Below are 16,416 nucleotides of genomic sequence, written 5' to 3' on the forward strand. Positions count from 1 at the left end.
TCTCTCTGCAGACACGAGGCAGCTCTCGATCCACCCTGGACCTTTCACCACAGCTGTGAACCAAAGGGAAACAAATACATTGTGGCAGAAAAAGGAACTGGAATTAGACAGGGCTGCTCCTGGCCCTGCCCTGCATCCTCACCTGCCTGCCCTGGACCCGTCTCTCTCCCTGGATGTGGCTTTGGCAATGAGGGTGTGTGGGGCCTGGTGAGACTCGGATAGTGCCTCACCTGCGGCATATGTGAGTTCCCAGGCTAGGGGCTGACCTGGAGCTACCGCTGCTGGCCTATGCCACAACCATGGCAGTGCAGACCTGAAGCCACATCTGCTACCTACACCATAGCACACGGGAATGCCGGATCCCTGACCCTTTAAGTGAGGCCAGGGATCAAACCTGCATCCTCATGGATACTAGTCAGATGTTTTGTTTTGTTTTGTTTGGCTTTACTTTTTGCTTTTTGGGTCGCACCCTGGGCATATGGAGGTGCCCAGGCTAGGGATAGAATTGGACCTGTAGCTGCTGGACTACCCCACAGCCACACCAACACAGGATCCAAGCCATGACTGTGACCTACACCACAGCTCATCACAATGCCAGATACTGAACCCACAGAGCAAAGCCAACAATCGAACCTGCCTCCTCAATGATGCTATTCAGACTCGATAACCACCAAGCCACAAAAGAACTCTACTAGTCGGATTCTTTTCCACGGGGCCACAATGAGAACTCCAGCACCCATTTATAACAGAAAGATACAGGAGCAACCCAAGTGCCCAGCAAGTGACCATGGCTTAAGATCTGGTGTATAGGATTTCCTATTGTGGCTCAGTGGAAACCAATCCACTAGGAACCATGAGGTTGTGGGTTTGATCCCTGGCCTCGCTCCGTGGGTTAAGGATCTGGCATTGCCATGAGCTGTGGGGTAGGTCATAGACCTGTCTTGGATCTGGCATTGCTGTGGCTGTGGTGTAGGCCGGCGGCTACAGCTCCAATGGACCCCTAGCCTGGGAACCTCCATATGCCATGGGTGTGGCCATAAAACGCAAACCAACACACAAAATCTGGTGTGCAGCCCATGCTCCAGGCCATGGATCAAACCAGCCCCTCCGCAGAGACAAGCCAGAGCATTAAACCCCTGGGCCTCAGCGGGAACTCTACGCCACTGCTCATTATAAACACGATGCTGAGCGTTAGACCCCGATTCATTCATCCTCGAACTGATGTTTGAAGCAACAGCAGCTGGTGAAACTGACCTGCTTTATGACATTTTACGAATACGCCAAAATGTGCTTTAACCTACAATCCCTTTTTTTCCAAAGAAATTCACTATGTTTTCAATTTCTTGCTAGTATTTATTTATTTTTCATTTTGGGGCTGAACCCACAGCACATGGATGTTCCCAGACTGAAATCAGAGCTTCAGCTGCCAGCCTCTGCCACAGCCACAACAATGCCAGATCCAAGCTGCATCTTGTGACCTATACCACAGCTGTTGCACTTATAAGTATTGCTACTATAAACACCCTTGGAATATCCTACTCTCTATACATGCATGTTTTTCCACGTTTGACATAGCAAGGAACTGTTGGGTAGCACCGACATACCTGAAACACTAATGGGTAATGACACAGTTCTCAATTAAGGTCTTAATTTACACAACCAGAAACACGTACACTAAACCCATCTGTCCCAGACTCACTAACACTTTTCTTGTCAGACTTTTTGAAAGCATTTGCCAAGCTCTCATTCAAGAAATTTAATTCATCATTTGATAAAACTCTCCCCAAAGAGAACGCCAGGCCTCAGAGCCTTGGCTTTAAATTCTAGAAAACAGGTAAGAACTATAACAACAATTCTGCACAATCTCTCCCAGACACCAAATGAAGAGGAAATGCTCTGTACTTTACGAGGCCACACTCTAATGACAAAACTAAACAAAGACAACGCAAGACACACAACAAAATCTGCAGGCCATTCTCCCCCGAGAGCATAAACGTGACCTTCAAATCAAATTTTACACTGTCTTTTCAAAATGCTATGCCACATCCAAGGGGAGCTTATCCCAGGCATGCAAGGCTGGTTTGATATGCAGAAATCAAACCACCGCACTGACAATCCAGGAAAGACAAACCACCCGCTTGAGTCAGAGAGGGGCCCAATCAACCTCCACTCACGAGGAACCACCCAACACAGCAGAACCCCTGGCGCTCTAGTCCTAAAGGAGCTTCCTCAGTCAGACAGAAGACAGCGCCACGAGCCTGCAGAGAAGAGCATATCTAATGGCGAACAATGAACTGAGGGGGAAATATAGAGGAGGCAGGGGTACACAAGGACCTGGAGCTCAGGAAAAAAGTCCCCTCTGGGACTGGGGCGGGGGGGGGGGGGCTTGAAAGGCCCTCTTCTCCCAGCCTAGAGCCCTCTCCGGGTGGCCATCAGAGGGCGCAAGAGAGACGCAGCAGAGTCTGTCCTTGGACCAAGACCATGTTCAGAATGGGACACACTGTACTTTAAACTCTAAAAATGTATTTAAAAAAAAAAATAAAACCAGAATGAGGAGTTATCATCATTCTTCAGTGGTTAATGAATCCGACTAAAAACCATGAGGTTGCAGGTTTGATCCCTGGCCTTGCTCAGTGGGTGAAGGATTTGTCATGGCTATGAGCTGTGGTGTGGGTCGCAGACGCGCCTCGGATCCCACGTTGCTGGGCTCGGGCATAGGCCGGCAGCTACAGCATAGATTCGACTCCTAGCCTGAGAACCTCCATGTGCCGCAAGAGCAGCCCAAGAATTGATTTAAAAGAAAAAAAAGAAACACCACAATGAGACATACTTCCAGTGGAACAGGGGGCATTATTTCCCTCCAATGAAGAGTCTGCCCTTGGGAAACCCTGCGTGAATACCTCAAAGACTGTGTGCCCAGCTGGGCCAGCACAGGGTCTTTTTAAAGACCCTTCGGTTAGAGAGGCTGATAAAACAACGATATTTGGCCCATTTAACTTTCCTGCAAACTCCAGTGTCCAGATGAGTTGCAGCACTGCAGAAAAGCAAAAACCCAAGAAAAACCACTTTGAAATGGAGAATAAGGCAGCTTCTCTTTAGCCCTGGCACCCCTCCCTGAGGCTGGCACAGCTCCACACTGAGAGGCCCCCGCCCTCTGCCCAGGCTTCCCCCTCCCTCTGAGGACAGTGAGTGAGGCTGCAGGTGACACCCCCAGGATTCAGGTGTCCCCTGAGAGACCTGCCTGCCACTCCACTCAGAGCACAGGGAGCGCCGGGGCTCCAGGCACACGTGGGGGCAGCAAAGAACTCGGAAAAGGGACAGGACTCTCAGCAGGGGCACAGCCAACCTGCAAGAACGAGGGGAGGGGCCCTCGTCTGTAGGTGGAACAGGGAGCTTGCCCCCTGCCTCAGCCTCCCCCATCATCCCTCAGGGAAATGGGGTGCAGGGCTGAGGGAGGGGCCAAGGCAAGCAACTCGGCATCTTCTCCCCAGGAGGGAGGAAAGCAGAGTTGGCACGTCCACAGAAAATCTTTCAGAGCTTCCAGAATCTCTAATGGGCTGATGGGCAAACCCACAGACACCAGAGCAAAGCAACGAGAAACACGAAGACTCAGGGAAATAGGACACTGCCAACGCCACAGGATAAATCCCCATCAACGGACCAAAGCACATCAGACACCTGTGACTTGCCTGACGGATGAGGCGAAAGAATTGTCTTGAGAAGCCGTGAGTTAATCCTTGACAGGGTGCCAGAACACACGACTGGGGCAGGACAGCCCTTCCATAAATAAATGATGGTGGGGACACGAGACATCCACACACAGGACGGCACGGGCCCCAGACGCACCCCACACACAAAACCCACTCAGAATGGGTTCAGGACTTAACCATGGCGAGCGCCCTGGTGGTCCGGCAGGGGAAGGACTGGCTCCCTGGCCCCAGAGCTTCTGTAGGCCCTTGGCTTGGCCCAAAAAAAATGGTTTAAAAATTAAACTCAGGACTGACACCATAAAAGTGCAAGAACAAAACACTGGAAAAGCTGCTTCTTCGTCCCTGGCTTGTTTGTTTGTTTGTTTGTTTTTTTGCGACACCCATGACACGTGGACGTTCCCCAGCCAGGGATGGAACCTGCTGCGCCATAGCAATGGCTTGAGCAGCTGCACAGACACCGCCGGATCCTCAACCCGCTCCTGGCAAAGCTTCCTGACACACATTTGGACACGGCTCTTCGGTTATGACCCCAAAAGCACAAGCAACAAATACGTGAAGAGACAAGGAAGAGCCCGTCAAATGAAAGCGACTGCACACAAAAGAAACAGGCAACAGCATGAAGGAGCAGAAGCAAGAAGATCCCTGCAAACCGTCTCTCTGACAAGCTGTCACCTCCCCAGACACAGGGGGAGCACACACAACTGCATGCAAAGCAGTAGCAAGCTGGTGTTCATGGGGCAAAACACCCGAAGAGATATTTCTCAAAAGAAGATCCAAATGGCCAAACAGTCCCTGAAAAGCTGCGGCCCCTCACCGACCAGCAGGGAAACCCTGGTCAAAACCACAGGGAGGGAGGGAGTTCCCTGACGGTCTAGGGCTTAGGACCCGGCGCTCTCCCCACTGACCCCAGGTTCAATCCCTGCTCTGGGAATGGAGATCCCACCTCAAACTGCAGTTGCCATGCATATATAAATACAGGTGTTAAATGGGGGCCTCCTTCCTCTCGGGGCAAATCATGAAACACACACTAGGGGAGAGACCCCCTCACACCTGTTACAACAGCTGGTGGGAAAAGACCCAGGGCAGCAAGGCTGACAAACATGTGCAGAAAAGAGGGCCTTGGGCATGGTTGGTGGGAACGCAAACATCTGTCAAAGAGAAGGAGAGAGACAGACCGGCCACATGCAGCTATTTCCCGTCTTGATCTATGTCCCCAGCAGGTAACATCAGCGTCACAGAGAGACACCTGCACGTCCCTGTCCACTGCTGCATCCCTCACGACAGCCGGAGCCGAGCCACGGAAACCACCTCGACGGCTGTCGGCAGATGAATGGGTCAGAAAACATCACTCACACTCACATACACACACACACACACACACACACACACACACACACACAGAGTCATCAAATATGTGACTGTGGTGACTATTTCACACTGAAAAATGAATCAAAGTGTCACGTGGTGAAGTTCCCATCAGGGATCAACGGAAACCAACCTGACGAGCATCTATGAGGCTTCGTGTTCCATCCCTGGCCTCCCTCAGTGGGTTAAGGGTCCCGCGTTGCTGTGAGCTGTGCTGGGGGTCACACATGTGTCCCAGATCCTTAGGGGTTGTGGCTGTGGCCCAGGCTGGCAGCTGCACCCCGATTCCACCCCTAGCCTGGGAACCTCCAAGTGACTCATGTGCGGCCCTAAACCGAAAACAATAAAGAATCCACTGGTACCTCTTCCGCATGTACAATTTCCACCAATTGCATCTCAGTAAAGCTGAAGACTCTGGTTTCGTTTAATTTGACCAAGTACGTGGGAAGGTCTCCGATCTGATTGGCGCCGGTCACTCCCACGCTGCTCTTTCGGAACAAGCACGCCTTCCCCTCCCGCTTCAGAGGGGACTCGGTTCCAGGCATCGTGTCCTGGATGCTGAGCACTCGTACACACGAGTGTGTGTGTGTGCGCGTGTGCACGCCTCGGGCACGTGTGCAGGCGTGTCTGTGTGGGCGCGAGTGTGTCTGCGGCACGTCCCACAGCTTCGGGGCCATGTCTCCCTCCCTGTCGCATCTCACTCTCTCCACGACATCACCTCGTGCTCCTCTCACGAGCGGGAAACCCTCACTGGGAACTCGCCTTCTTTCGCTCTCAGTCCATCAGGTCAGCGGAAAACGTTTGCTTCCTTCAAAGAACGTGTGTCATGCGGGGAAAGGAGAGGCAACGACAAGGCTGGTGAGGGGATCCCTGCCCCCTAGCCCTCCTTCTCTCTGGTGAAGATGCAGCCTGGGGCGCCCCCCGGCGGCGCAGCCCGGGAAGGACCCGGCCTTGTCACTGCTGGGGTCTGGCCTCCACCCCCACCCTGGGAACAGCCACAGGCCTGGGTCTGGCCACAACAGATGCAGCCTGAGGAGTGGGGGAGACCCAGCTCGACAGGGTCCGAGGTGCCAGGATCTCTCTGTGCTCAGGGATTTCTCCCCTGATGACCCGGGCCCTGTAGACCCTTACAAACAGGTGGGCTCCCAATACACGCTCTCACCATTCATTCCTTGATGTGCTTCTCCAGTATCTTCGGGCATCACTTTCCGGTTCGGTGGAGTCGCAGCCCAATGTTAGCCCGTCATTCTCTCGATGGTACCTTTCAGTTTCCAGAGGAAGACATTTAGGACATTTTTAGGGCCCCTCGCCAGTCCTCCTTGAATTTTTTAAGTAGAAATGTCCATAAAATAGAATTAGCCATTTTAAAGCGTACAATTCAGGGCTGGAATCGGTTTTTCTAATTTGCCCTTCCTTCTCTTCATTTACCAGGAAGGCTCAAGATACAGAAGTCTTTTTTTTTTTTTTGCTTTTTAGGGCCCCACCCACGCATATGAAGGTTCCCAGGCTCGAGGTCGAACGGGAGCCACAGCTGCTGGCCTACACCCCAACCACAGCCGTAGCCACGCCAATCCGAGCCGCATCTGTGACCACCACAGCTCAAGCAATGCTGGATCCTAAACACACTGAGGGAGGCCAGGGATCCACACACAACCTCATGGTTCCTAATCGGATTCCTTTCCACTGTGCCACAACAGGAACTCCCAGATGTCCTTTTAAATCTAAGCATTTCAGCACCGGGCTGGTCTGTCTTCACCTCTGCAAAATGCTCAGTTCCTTCTCTCTCTCTCTCGTTCCTCCCACGGCATATGGAAGTTTTGGGGGCCAGGGAGCAAATCCAAACCACAGCTGCGACCTACCAGGCAGCTGCCGCAACACCAGATCCTGTAAGTTTCTGCACTGGGCTGGGGGGATCCAACGCCCGCCTCCACAGACACCTGAGCCACTGCAGTCAGATCCTGAACTCACATCCACACGGTGCAAAATCCGGGTACTTGTGTCCTGAGCATGAGCTTCTTTCCTTCTGACGCCCACAGCAGACACCGAGCGGGATACCCGCTTCTTCTGCAGGATCTGGAACTTCCACTTCTCACCTCTCTGCACAGCCTTCTAGAACTGCTCCGCGATTCGCTTTCCTCCTGCACGAGGGGCCTCGCTCACGAGCTCCTCCTGCAATCAAGGGTCAAATGTGTTGATGCCACTGCATTTGTCATTGCTAACACTTCTGTTTTTGGAAACTGCCGGGGCTTCTAGCACATAACCCACACACTTGCTGCCACTTCCTTTCCAGAGACGGGAACGCGCTCCATGCAGGAGGGCGCCCCGGTTTTCCCCCACTGACGCCTCACCTCGCACGGACCGGCCCCCTTCCTCGGCAGCCTGCGGTCCGCGGGCCGGTCCCCCTCCGGAGGGGCCCTGGACGCCCTCTGGGACGCACACCCAGCCTGCAGAGCAGGCTTCTCCCAGGGCGCTCCTGCGAGTCCGGCTGACCAGGGCAGGCCGGCAGCCGCTCTGGCCCCGCGGGGTCCAAGGTCTCAGACTCAGAACCTGCTGGAGGGGCTGCCGGCAGGATGCCCAGGAGAGCCTCGCGCCCGCGCCCCGCGGAGGCGCACAGCCGCCCACACTGGCTGCGCTAGGTTTCAGGCCCGGGGGGCCGCGGCTCAGCCCTACCATGGGTCTGGGTCCGCGAGCAGACCCAGGCCCGCCCAGCAACACGGGGGACACAGGGGCACAGCGTCCACCCTCGCCTGGAGCCCTGGCCCCTCCCCACTGTGAGCAGCTGGGGTCCCCTCCCCGAGGCCCCCAGATGACCTGGACCCCCGGGGCCTCTCCGCTCCTTCTCTGGGCCCCTCTCCACTCTGGGAACTTTCTTCCTCTTCTTCTGCCTGGGCCTGTGGCTACATGGGTCACAAACGGTCTGAGGGGCCTTTCTCAGGGTTCACAGCAGAGCCCAGCTCGGGGGCGGGGGGGGGGGGGGGGGCGGTGGTGCTGGTGGTTGGGCACAGCAAGCATCCACTTTGCCAGGGAGTCTGAGCCCACGGCCCTTTCATGTCCCAACACGATCCTTCTGTCACTCAGTCGGGAAGGTAACATGACCGGTCCTCCAGGGGACCCAGTCACCGCTCAGCCCACACCCCTCCCAGGAGTGGGGTTCCTGACAACAGGAGGAAGAGGAAACTCAGGCTCAGAGAAAGGGCACTGCTCTCGAAGCTCCAGGAGCAGAGGCGACACTTGAAGGAAGTGGTTTCCTTCAAAGGAAGCCCTCACCCACATCAGGGTCCTCTAAAGCTGGAAGGCAGGACCTCGGGAGGAGGAGGAGGTCCCGCCAAGGACCAAGGGGCGGGAAGAGGCAGGAAGAACTCAGGGCCTGAGCCCACGGAGGTGGGGTGGATGCTGTTGCAGGAGAGACACAGAGAAGCCCCTGGAGGGGCTGGGACACACAGAAGCCCACCCTCGGGGACAGGAGCAGAGGAGCCTCTCCTTCCCACATCTTCCTTCTTCCCCTCCCAGCTCACTGCCACTTGCCTGAGCTGGACTCGGAAGCCACACACAGGTCCGTGATGCACTGAGCCCTGGCTGTGTTGGGCACCTGCGTCTTCCCTGAAGCATCGCCAGGGTCTGTGGCCCCGTCCACTCCCAGCACCCACAGGGACGTGCTGGTGGGTGGGCTTGGGAGGGAGCTAGACCCCAGGGGGAGCCTCTCAGAGAGAAGGACGGGCCCTGGTCCCCATCACTGGACAGGGATGCCAGGAAGGCACCAACGCTGTCCCCCAAACAAGAACCAGGGGAGTTGTGGACATGGCTCAGTGGTAACACACCCGGGCCTTCCTTAGTGGGTTAAGATGCCGGTGTGGCCACAAGCTGAGGTGTAGGACACAGATGCGGCTCGGATGCCGTGTTGCCATGGCTGTCTTGCCGGCTGGCACCTGCTAGCTCTGATGCCACCATAGCCTGGGAAATTCCATATGCAGCAACAGGGGCCCTAAAAAGACCAGGAAAAAAAAAAAACCCACAAAAATAGAGCCAGGCTCCCGAGAAGAGGCAGTTCCCCTTCCTGTGGGGCTGCAGACCTGACAGCCCCGTGACAGGAAGGACCAGCCTCCGAGGGGCCACACCCTGGGCCCTGTCTGTCCTGAGGGCGCCTGACTCTCCTCCAGCTGCACAGCCTGGACCACGGGGAGGAGACGCCATGACCCCCACGCTCCCGGGCCTGCTCTACCTCGGTGAGATGCAGGGCGAGGGGAAGCCCTGCTCCGGGGGGGACCCAACCGCTCCCCACACCAGCCTGTGCTCTCGGGACACCCAGCACCCAGGGGGCACCCGGGCACGAGAGGTTCTGCTCAGAGTCCAAGGCGAGTCCTCACAGATGCTTTCTTCCAGGGCTGAGTGTGGGCCTGGGGACCCAGGTGCAGGCAGGTGAGTCACTGCCCAGGGGTCCCAGCGCCTCCTCTCCTCCGTGGGGACAAGGGGCCACCCCCAGGCACTGGGCATGGAGACGGCAGGGAGGGGCTAGAGGGGGGGGAGTCAGGCAGGGTTGGGCTGAGAGCTGGGGTGGTCTCGTGACCTGGTCTCTCATGTCCTTCCAGGGATTCTCCCCAAACCCACCCTCTGGGCTGAGCCAGGCCCTCTGGTCACCTGGAATAGCCCTGTGACCATCTGGTGTCAGGGGGCTCTGTGGGCCCAGGAGTTCCATCTGGTTAAAGAGGGAAGGCAAATTCCCTGGTACCAACTGAGACCACTGGAGGATCGGGTCACGGCCAAGTTCTCCATTCAATACATGACCCAGGTCTACGCAGGGAGGTACCGCTGTTACTACATCAGTCCCATTGGCGAGTCACAGCCCAGCGACGCCCTGGAACTGGTGGTGACAGGTGAGAGGACACTCAGGGGGCCCAGCCTCAGGTGCTGCCCTCAGGAAGGGAGTCTGCTCTCAGGGTGGGTCCCTCTCACAGCCCAGCCCTGGGGGAGCTCAGGGGCCATGAGCCCCAGGTAACAAGCTGCCCCCTTTTCTCCTAGGAGCCCACAGCAAAGCCGCCCTCTCAGCCCTGCCCAGCCCTGTGGTGGCCTCAGGAGGGAATGTGACCCTCCAGTGTGGCTCATGGCACAGATATGACAGGTTCATCCTGACTAAGGAAGGAGAACACAAGTCCTCCTGGACCCTGGACACACAGAGACACCCCGATGGGCAGACCCGGGCCCTGTTCCCTGTGGGCCCCGTGACCCCCAGCCACAGGGGGACGTTCAGATGCTATGGCTATTTCAGAGACAAACCCCAGGTGTGGTCAGAACCCAGTGACCCCCTGGAGCTCCTGGTCTCAGGTGAGGAGGCCCAGCCTGGTCCCAGAGGCTTTGGGGCCCCAGGAAGGTCCCTGAGAGCCTGGCTCAGAGCAGAGCCCCATGTGAGGGGGAGGCTCAGGGGGTGGGGCTCCTGGACAAGAACCCAGAGTGTGAGAGACAGTGAGACCTGGGGGCAAGGGGGGACAAGGGGGTCATGGGGGAAGCAGCCCCTAACTCAGGGCTCTCTCTCCCCAGGGGGCTCTGGGAAGCCCTCCCTCCTGACCCCGCAGGGCCATGTCATGGCCTCTGGACAGAGCCTGACCCTCCAGTGTCGCTCTGCCATCAGCTATGACAGGTTTGCGCTAGCCAAGGAGGGGGCATGGGACCTCCGCCAGTGCCCTGCCTGGCAGCCCCAGGCTGGGCTCTCTCAGGCCCACTTCCCCCTGGGCCAGGTGAGCAGCCACCCTGGGGGCCGGTACAGATGCTACGGTGGACACAACCTCTCCTCACTGTGGTCGGCCCCCAGTGACCCCCTGGACATCCTGGTGGCAGGTGAGGAGCCAGCGGGTCAGGCGGGGACCCAGCCTCTGCACAGGCCCTGCTGGGGGAGCCCCAGGAGGAATGCTGGGACCAGGGGGAGGGGTCCCCAGGGAGGGAGGGACAGACAGACAGGCGGTGGGGGGATGGAGAGGCTCAGAGAAACACAGACACACACAGATGAGGGTGCTCGGAGAGGCCCTGTCGAGTCTCTGTTCAGAACCAGTGCGGCTGGCAGCCCCTCACCCCTTCCCTCTCTCTAGGATGGTTCCCTGCCACACCCTCCCTCTCACAACAACCGGGCCCCTCAGTGGCCGCAGGACAGAACGTGACCCTGCTGTGTCGGTCATGGGTTCCCATGGACACTTTCCTTCTGTCCAAGGAGGGGGCGGCCCACCCCCCGCTGCGTCTTAGGTCACAGCCCCAAGCTGGGCAGAACCAGGCCCAGTTCTCCATGGGTCCTGTGACCTCGGCCCATGGGGGCACCTACAGGTGCTACGGCTCACTCACCAGGGACCCCTACCTGCTGTCACAGCCCAGTCAGCCCCTGGAGCTCGTGGTCTCAGGTGAGGGGACCTGTCCTCTGTGTGTCCCCATGGGCAGCTCTAGGGGACCCCCTTTCTAGGGTGCAGTGAAGTGGACTCAAGGGAGGGTCACCCCCCAGGGGGATGGAGGGATCCTGCCCCCTTCCCTCGTCTCGACTCCAGGGTCCTCGGGGGAGGAGGGAGAAGGCCATGGGGCGGCCCCAGGGCAGATTCAGGGAGGAGCGTGAGTGGAGATGGGGGGCCCCCAAGGAGCTGCAACCCCTCGCCCACCCACAGCCCTTTCCCAGGATCCTCTGGGGCCCCATCCCCACCCACAGGCCCAACTCAAAGCTGGGGAGTCACGGGGGCCTCAGCCCAGCGAGTGCACCACTGGCCCCAGGCTTGTCCCTCGAGCTCTCAGCTGACCTAACTCCTGCTCCAATCCCAGCGCAGCTTGTGTCCTAGGGTGGGGGAGGGATCGGGCAGAGATGTGGGGGGACCCCAGGGCTCCATGGGCCCTGAGGGGGGGTCATGGGGGTCATGGGGAAGGAGATGTTGGGACCAGCCACCTCACCTCCCATCCTGACCCCAGGAGGCTCCCAGGATCAGCCCTCCCCCCACGGACTCAGGCCCCCGCAGGGGTAAGTGCGGGTCTGTGGAGAGGGGTCCGTGGGGGGCAGGGTGGGGCTGTGCCCCCAAGTCAGGCACCTCTGGACACTCAGACTTGGATGCCCCCACCCCCCGAGGGCCTCTGCCTGTCCACATGTCAAAGGAGAGAGTCCAGGCCCAGAGCTCGGGGGTCCTTCCAGGTCTGATTCTGCCGGGACCCACGGGAACAGGAGGCCCCGGGAGGACTGGATGGGGACTGGATGGGGCCTGTCCCCTCTGGCCTGATGGTGACACTGTGGGTGGGAGGGGGCGGGGCAGGACAGGGGTCCAGGGGTCCAGGCGCTTCCCCTTCAGCCTGGGGAGCTCAGCTCCCGGAGGAAGTGTGAGGGCTGGGCTCAGACTCCTGGCTGCAGTCCCCGCTCCCGCTGTCAGACCAGCCAGGGGCCTCCCTCCTCAGAGTCTCGGGTCCGAGGCTGGAGGGCTCCCTGGTCCCCTGCCCCGGGATCACAGGGCTGCCATCAGGTGAGGAGCAGTGACACCCACTTCATGGAGCTTGGGGGGGACACAGCCCCCAGCCCAGACCTTCCCAGGGCACCAGAGCCTGCAGGGGGGGTGCTCCTGGGGGGGGGAACAAAACTCCATCCCAGGTGCCTCCCTCCCCACTCTGTGCCAAGTCCTGCTGGTCTGGGGTGGGCAGGGTGACAAGGAAGGACCCTCAGCCCCAGATGAGACCCTGGGACAGGGCCCCCTGCACAGGAGGAGACCCCGAGCAGGAAGCGGGAGTCCGCCTGGGGGGCAGCACGAGGAGAGCTCAGGGAGCCCAGAGTCCTGGGTGCCAGTCCCAGGGCTGTCATCCAGGCTGGGTCGCCCAGCGCCCTGATTTCCCCGTCTGGGCCTCAGTTTCCCCATCTGTAAAACGGGCAGGTGGGTAGGGGAGGTGAATGCACAGACCCCAGCAGGAGTCTGGCACACAGTAGGTGCACGATTAAATGGCTCATGACCCCACTGGTGCCCCAGGCCTCCCATGGTACCTGAGCCTTCTGATCGGGGTCTCAGTGGCCTTCGTCCTGCTGCTGCTCCTCCTCCTCTTCCTCCTCTTCCGACATCGACACCGACACCAGGGTCAGGACAGATGCAGGAAGTCAGGTGAGCAGGGAACAGGGGACCCAGGCCCCCAGAGGCGCTGGGTTGAGGGCACCAGCCAACGAGAACCAAAGAGGTGGGTGAGGTCAGCTTAGAAGGAGATGGTCCAGAGTCTCAGGTCTGAAAATCTGGAACGAAACTCTTAACGTCAGGTCACAGGCAGACATGCAGGGGGTTTCTCGGGTCTCATGTCCTGAAACACTGACACCCACGTGCGGGAAGGAGTCAGGGTTTCCTTCTTGCCCTGGAGCCCCGTGGAGCAGGGGGCATAACAGGCCCAGGCTGAGGTGTGCCCGCTGACCCCCCAGGGCAACGCTGACCTCCAACTTCCTGCAGGGGCTGCAGACCCAGAGCCCGAGGACAGAGGCCTGCAGAACAGGTGACTCCTGCCCCAAAGACCCCAGGCTCCCAGCTGCCCGCAGCCCCGTCCGCCCCTAACACCCCCATCTCCTCCCAGCTCCAGCCCAGCCGCCGACGCCCAGGACCAGAACCTCTGTGAGCAGAAGAGGAGGGCAGCCCTGGGGGTGGGCATGGAGAGCTCTGCAGCAGGGGGGATCCCTGGGGTGGGGGACGAGACTGATGCAGCACCCATCCCCTGCCTTCTGGGTGCAGGGGGTCCAGCCCTGAGAAATCTCAGGGAGTCCTGCCCAGCAAGGCCCCCTTCCCCCCGGTTCTGCCCCAGCAGATGCTGCCCTGAAGGACACACAGTCTGAGGAGGGGACGGAGCTGGACCATCTGGTGAGACCCCTGCTCCTGGCCAGGCCACCAAAGACCTTCTTGTGGCCCAACTTCACCCAGGGCAGCCGTCTCAGTGCCCACACCCCAGCCCCACCAGCACCCACACTGGCCTCTCCTCTGGGCCCCTGGGTCATCCCCCTGTGGCTCCCCCTTCTGTCCACTTGTGGCCCCACCTTCGGGGTCCCCTCTCCTGACTCCTCCTCCTCTGTCTGACCCTCTGGTGCTGGATGCAGCCCCGCGGCTCAGGAGGATGCGTGGATAAGGGAATGGCCCGCAAGTGCCCAGGCTCCCGACCTTCCTGCTCCCAACAGACGGGCCCAGGGGAGCACCTCGCCCGGCACCCTGTAGGTGCTGCAGCTGCAGAGGGAGCACGGTCCACACTGCCTGAGCTCCCCTGCAGTGGGGAGAGAGAGGCTATGCAGAGGGGCAGGCAGGGTCCTCGGATGCAGGGAGATAAAGCAAGAGAAGGGGACTGGGTGCTGGTGGGGGGGCCGCATGTCCAAAGGTCCTGGCTGAGGCCGAGACGGGCTGTGGCAGGAAGGTGGGCGGTGTGGCTGGAGCCACATGAGCAAGGACAGGTGCTGAGACAGAATCAGGACCGCAGAAAGCATCCAGAGCCCCGAGGTGTGAGGGAGCCCTGGCGATTCCATCAGGAAAGGGCCCCCAGCGGACCACGGAGGGGAACACTGACTGCAGGAGGGGAGCGGGACCCGGGAGGTGCTGTTTCTGTCTCACCGTCTCCCTCCAGCAGAACGGGCAGCATGGAGCCCCCCAGGAGCAGACCTACGCCCAGGTCAACCACTCCAGATCGAGAGTGAGGCGGGGGTGGCCCCCTCTCTCCCTCCCCGTCGGGGGCACTGCTGGACAGACCAGCGAAGACGACAGGCAGGGGGACGGTCAGGTGGGTGTCTGCCTCTCTGGGCCCCCAGGCTGCCCCTCACCCCAGAGGTACAGCTGGACTCTCTCTCCCCCACTGCAGGCTGCTGCATCTGCAGATGCCCAGGACGTGACCTACGCCCAGCTGAGCCACGGGACCCTCAGTCGGGGACAACGGCACCCCCTCCCTCCCAGTCTGGGGAGCCCCCAGCAGAGCCCAGCGTGTATGCTGTTCTGCCATCCGCTAGCCCCCAAGGACCCAGACCCCGCATTCCAGGGACTGGATTGCAGGCACCCCAGCAGGCACGGGAGCTGCTGGCATGGACACCCCCTAAGGACCACCCGCCAGCCGGGACTCCTCACACGAGTCCAGGAGCTCCGGGGGCCCTAAGGAACTAACAACCCCACATGTTGGACTTAAAGCAACAGACCTCTCAACTACCAGGGATTCGGAAAGAGAATCGTACATTATTCCAAACGAAGGTAGAAAGAGGGAAATTAGAATGACAAGAATCAGTACCAAGGAGGACAAGCAAAAACTGGAGGAAAATCCAGAGAGCCAACATGCCATTCTTGCCAACACCGATCACACGCTCAAACCCCAGGCACGGGAACCAAGGGTCAAGGGACGAAGGCACACGTCACCCTTGTCGGGACACTACGCAGACCCTACAGATGGGGTTTTCTGGGGTTTTTCTTTTCTGGCCACGCCTGCATCATGCAGAAGGTCCTGGACCAGGGATCAAACCCTCACCACAACAATGACAATGCCGGATCCTTAACCCACTGAGCCACAAGGGAACTCCCCTACAGTTTTAAGTAAAGAACTTTATGGAGTTCCCACCGTGGCTCACGGGATCAGCAGGATCTCTGACCACTAGGATGCAGGTTCGATCCCCGGCCTGGCACCGGGTGTTAAGGGTCCAGCATTGCCGCAGACACTGCATACGACTCAGACCTGATCCCTGGCCTCGGAATTCCGCATGCTCCAAGGAGGCCAAAAAAGAAAAACTAAATACACAAATAAATAGAACTGTGTGAACAATTTTATGCCACAAGAAAATGTAGATGAAAGGGACAAAAATTCTCAAAAATACAATTTACCAAAATGATGGAGATAAACGGAGATAACAAATCTTGGAGTTCCCGTCATGGCTCAGTGGTAATGAACCCAACTAGCATCCAGGAGGATGCTGTGACCGTGCGGGTGTTTTTTTCAGGAATGCAGGATTGGTTTCATCCTCCAATGCCAACCAACACAAGCCAAACACTGAAAGATGACAGAGGGAGTCCCACTATGGTGCAGCAGCTTAAGCATCCAGGCATTGTCTCTGCAGCAGCGTGGGTTCCAACCCCAGACCAGCACGGCAGCCGGCTTCAGGGTCCGCTGTTGTCGCAGCTGCTACCAACGTCACAGCTGTGGCTTGGAGTCTGTCCCTGGCCCAGTGACTTCATATGCCATGGGTGTGGCCAAAGAAGAAAAAGATTAAATAGAAAAAAAATACTGATGGAGTTCCCTGGTAGCTCTAGTAGGTGAAGGATCCAGCATTGTCACTGCTGTGGCTCTGATGATGGGTTCAATCCCTGGTCCTGGAATTTGGTATGCCATGAGTGTGGCCAAAATATATATATATACC

The 16,416-nt window shown here is 58.5% G+C and overlaps 1 protein-coding gene and 1 long non-coding RNA gene across 16 annotated transcripts; one reads left to right on the forward strand and one right to left on the reverse strand.

Annotated features, from left to right (window-relative positions):
• Positions 1-2,741: 2,741 nt before the first annotated feature.
• Positions 2,742-7,752, reverse strand: LOC110259134. Its single transcript, XR_002341326.1, has 3 exons — positions 6,935-7,752; positions 6,238-6,336; positions 2,742-5,883 (listed from the first exon to the last, which is right to left on the reverse strand). It is a non-coding gene; the product is annotated as an uncharacterized LOC110259134 (long non-coding RNA).
• A 395-nt stretch (positions 7,753-8,147) lies between these two features.
• Positions 8,148-16,015, forward strand: LOC100522225 (leukocyte immunoglobulin-like receptor subfamily A member 6). 15 transcript variants are annotated; one of them, XR_002341324.1, is made up of 13 exons: positions 8,162-9,298; positions 9,456-9,491; positions 9,662-9,946; positions 10,092-10,394; positions 10,608-10,904; positions 11,153-11,455; positions 12,006-12,054; positions 13,040-13,168; positions 13,502-13,544; positions 13,623-13,660; positions 13,851-13,903; positions 14,137-14,247; positions 14,655-14,804. XR_002341324.1 is itself a non-coding variant. In XM_021082439.1 (12 exons), the coding sequence occupies exons 1-12, from the start codon at positions 9,265-9,267 to the stop codon at positions 14,719-14,721; spliced, it is 1,929 nt and encodes a 642-aa protein (XP_020938098.1). In that variant the 5' UTR covers positions 8,148-9,264; the 3' UTR covers positions 14,722-14,779. The 15 variants fall into 15 exon arrangements, 13 of the variants coding, with proteins under 13 accessions (XP_020938098.1, XP_020938099.1, XP_020938100.1 ...); XM_021082439.1 differs by having other exon boundaries at positions 8,148-9,298; positions 11,382-11,455; positions 13,848-13,903; positions 14,137-14,779; XM_021082440.1 differs by having other exon boundaries at positions 8,149-9,298; positions 11,382-11,455; positions 14,137-14,777.
• The last annotated feature ends 401 nt before the right edge of the window (positions 16,016-16,416 follow it).

The sequence above is a fragment of the Sus scrofa genome, unplaced genomic scaffold, assembly GCF_000003025.6.
Source record: "Sus scrofa isolate TJ Tabasco breed Duroc unplaced genomic scaffold, Sscrofa11.1 Contig890, whole genome shotgun sequence".
Lineage (NCBI taxonomy): Eukaryota > Metazoa > Chordata > Mammalia > Artiodactyla > Suidae > Sus > Sus scrofa.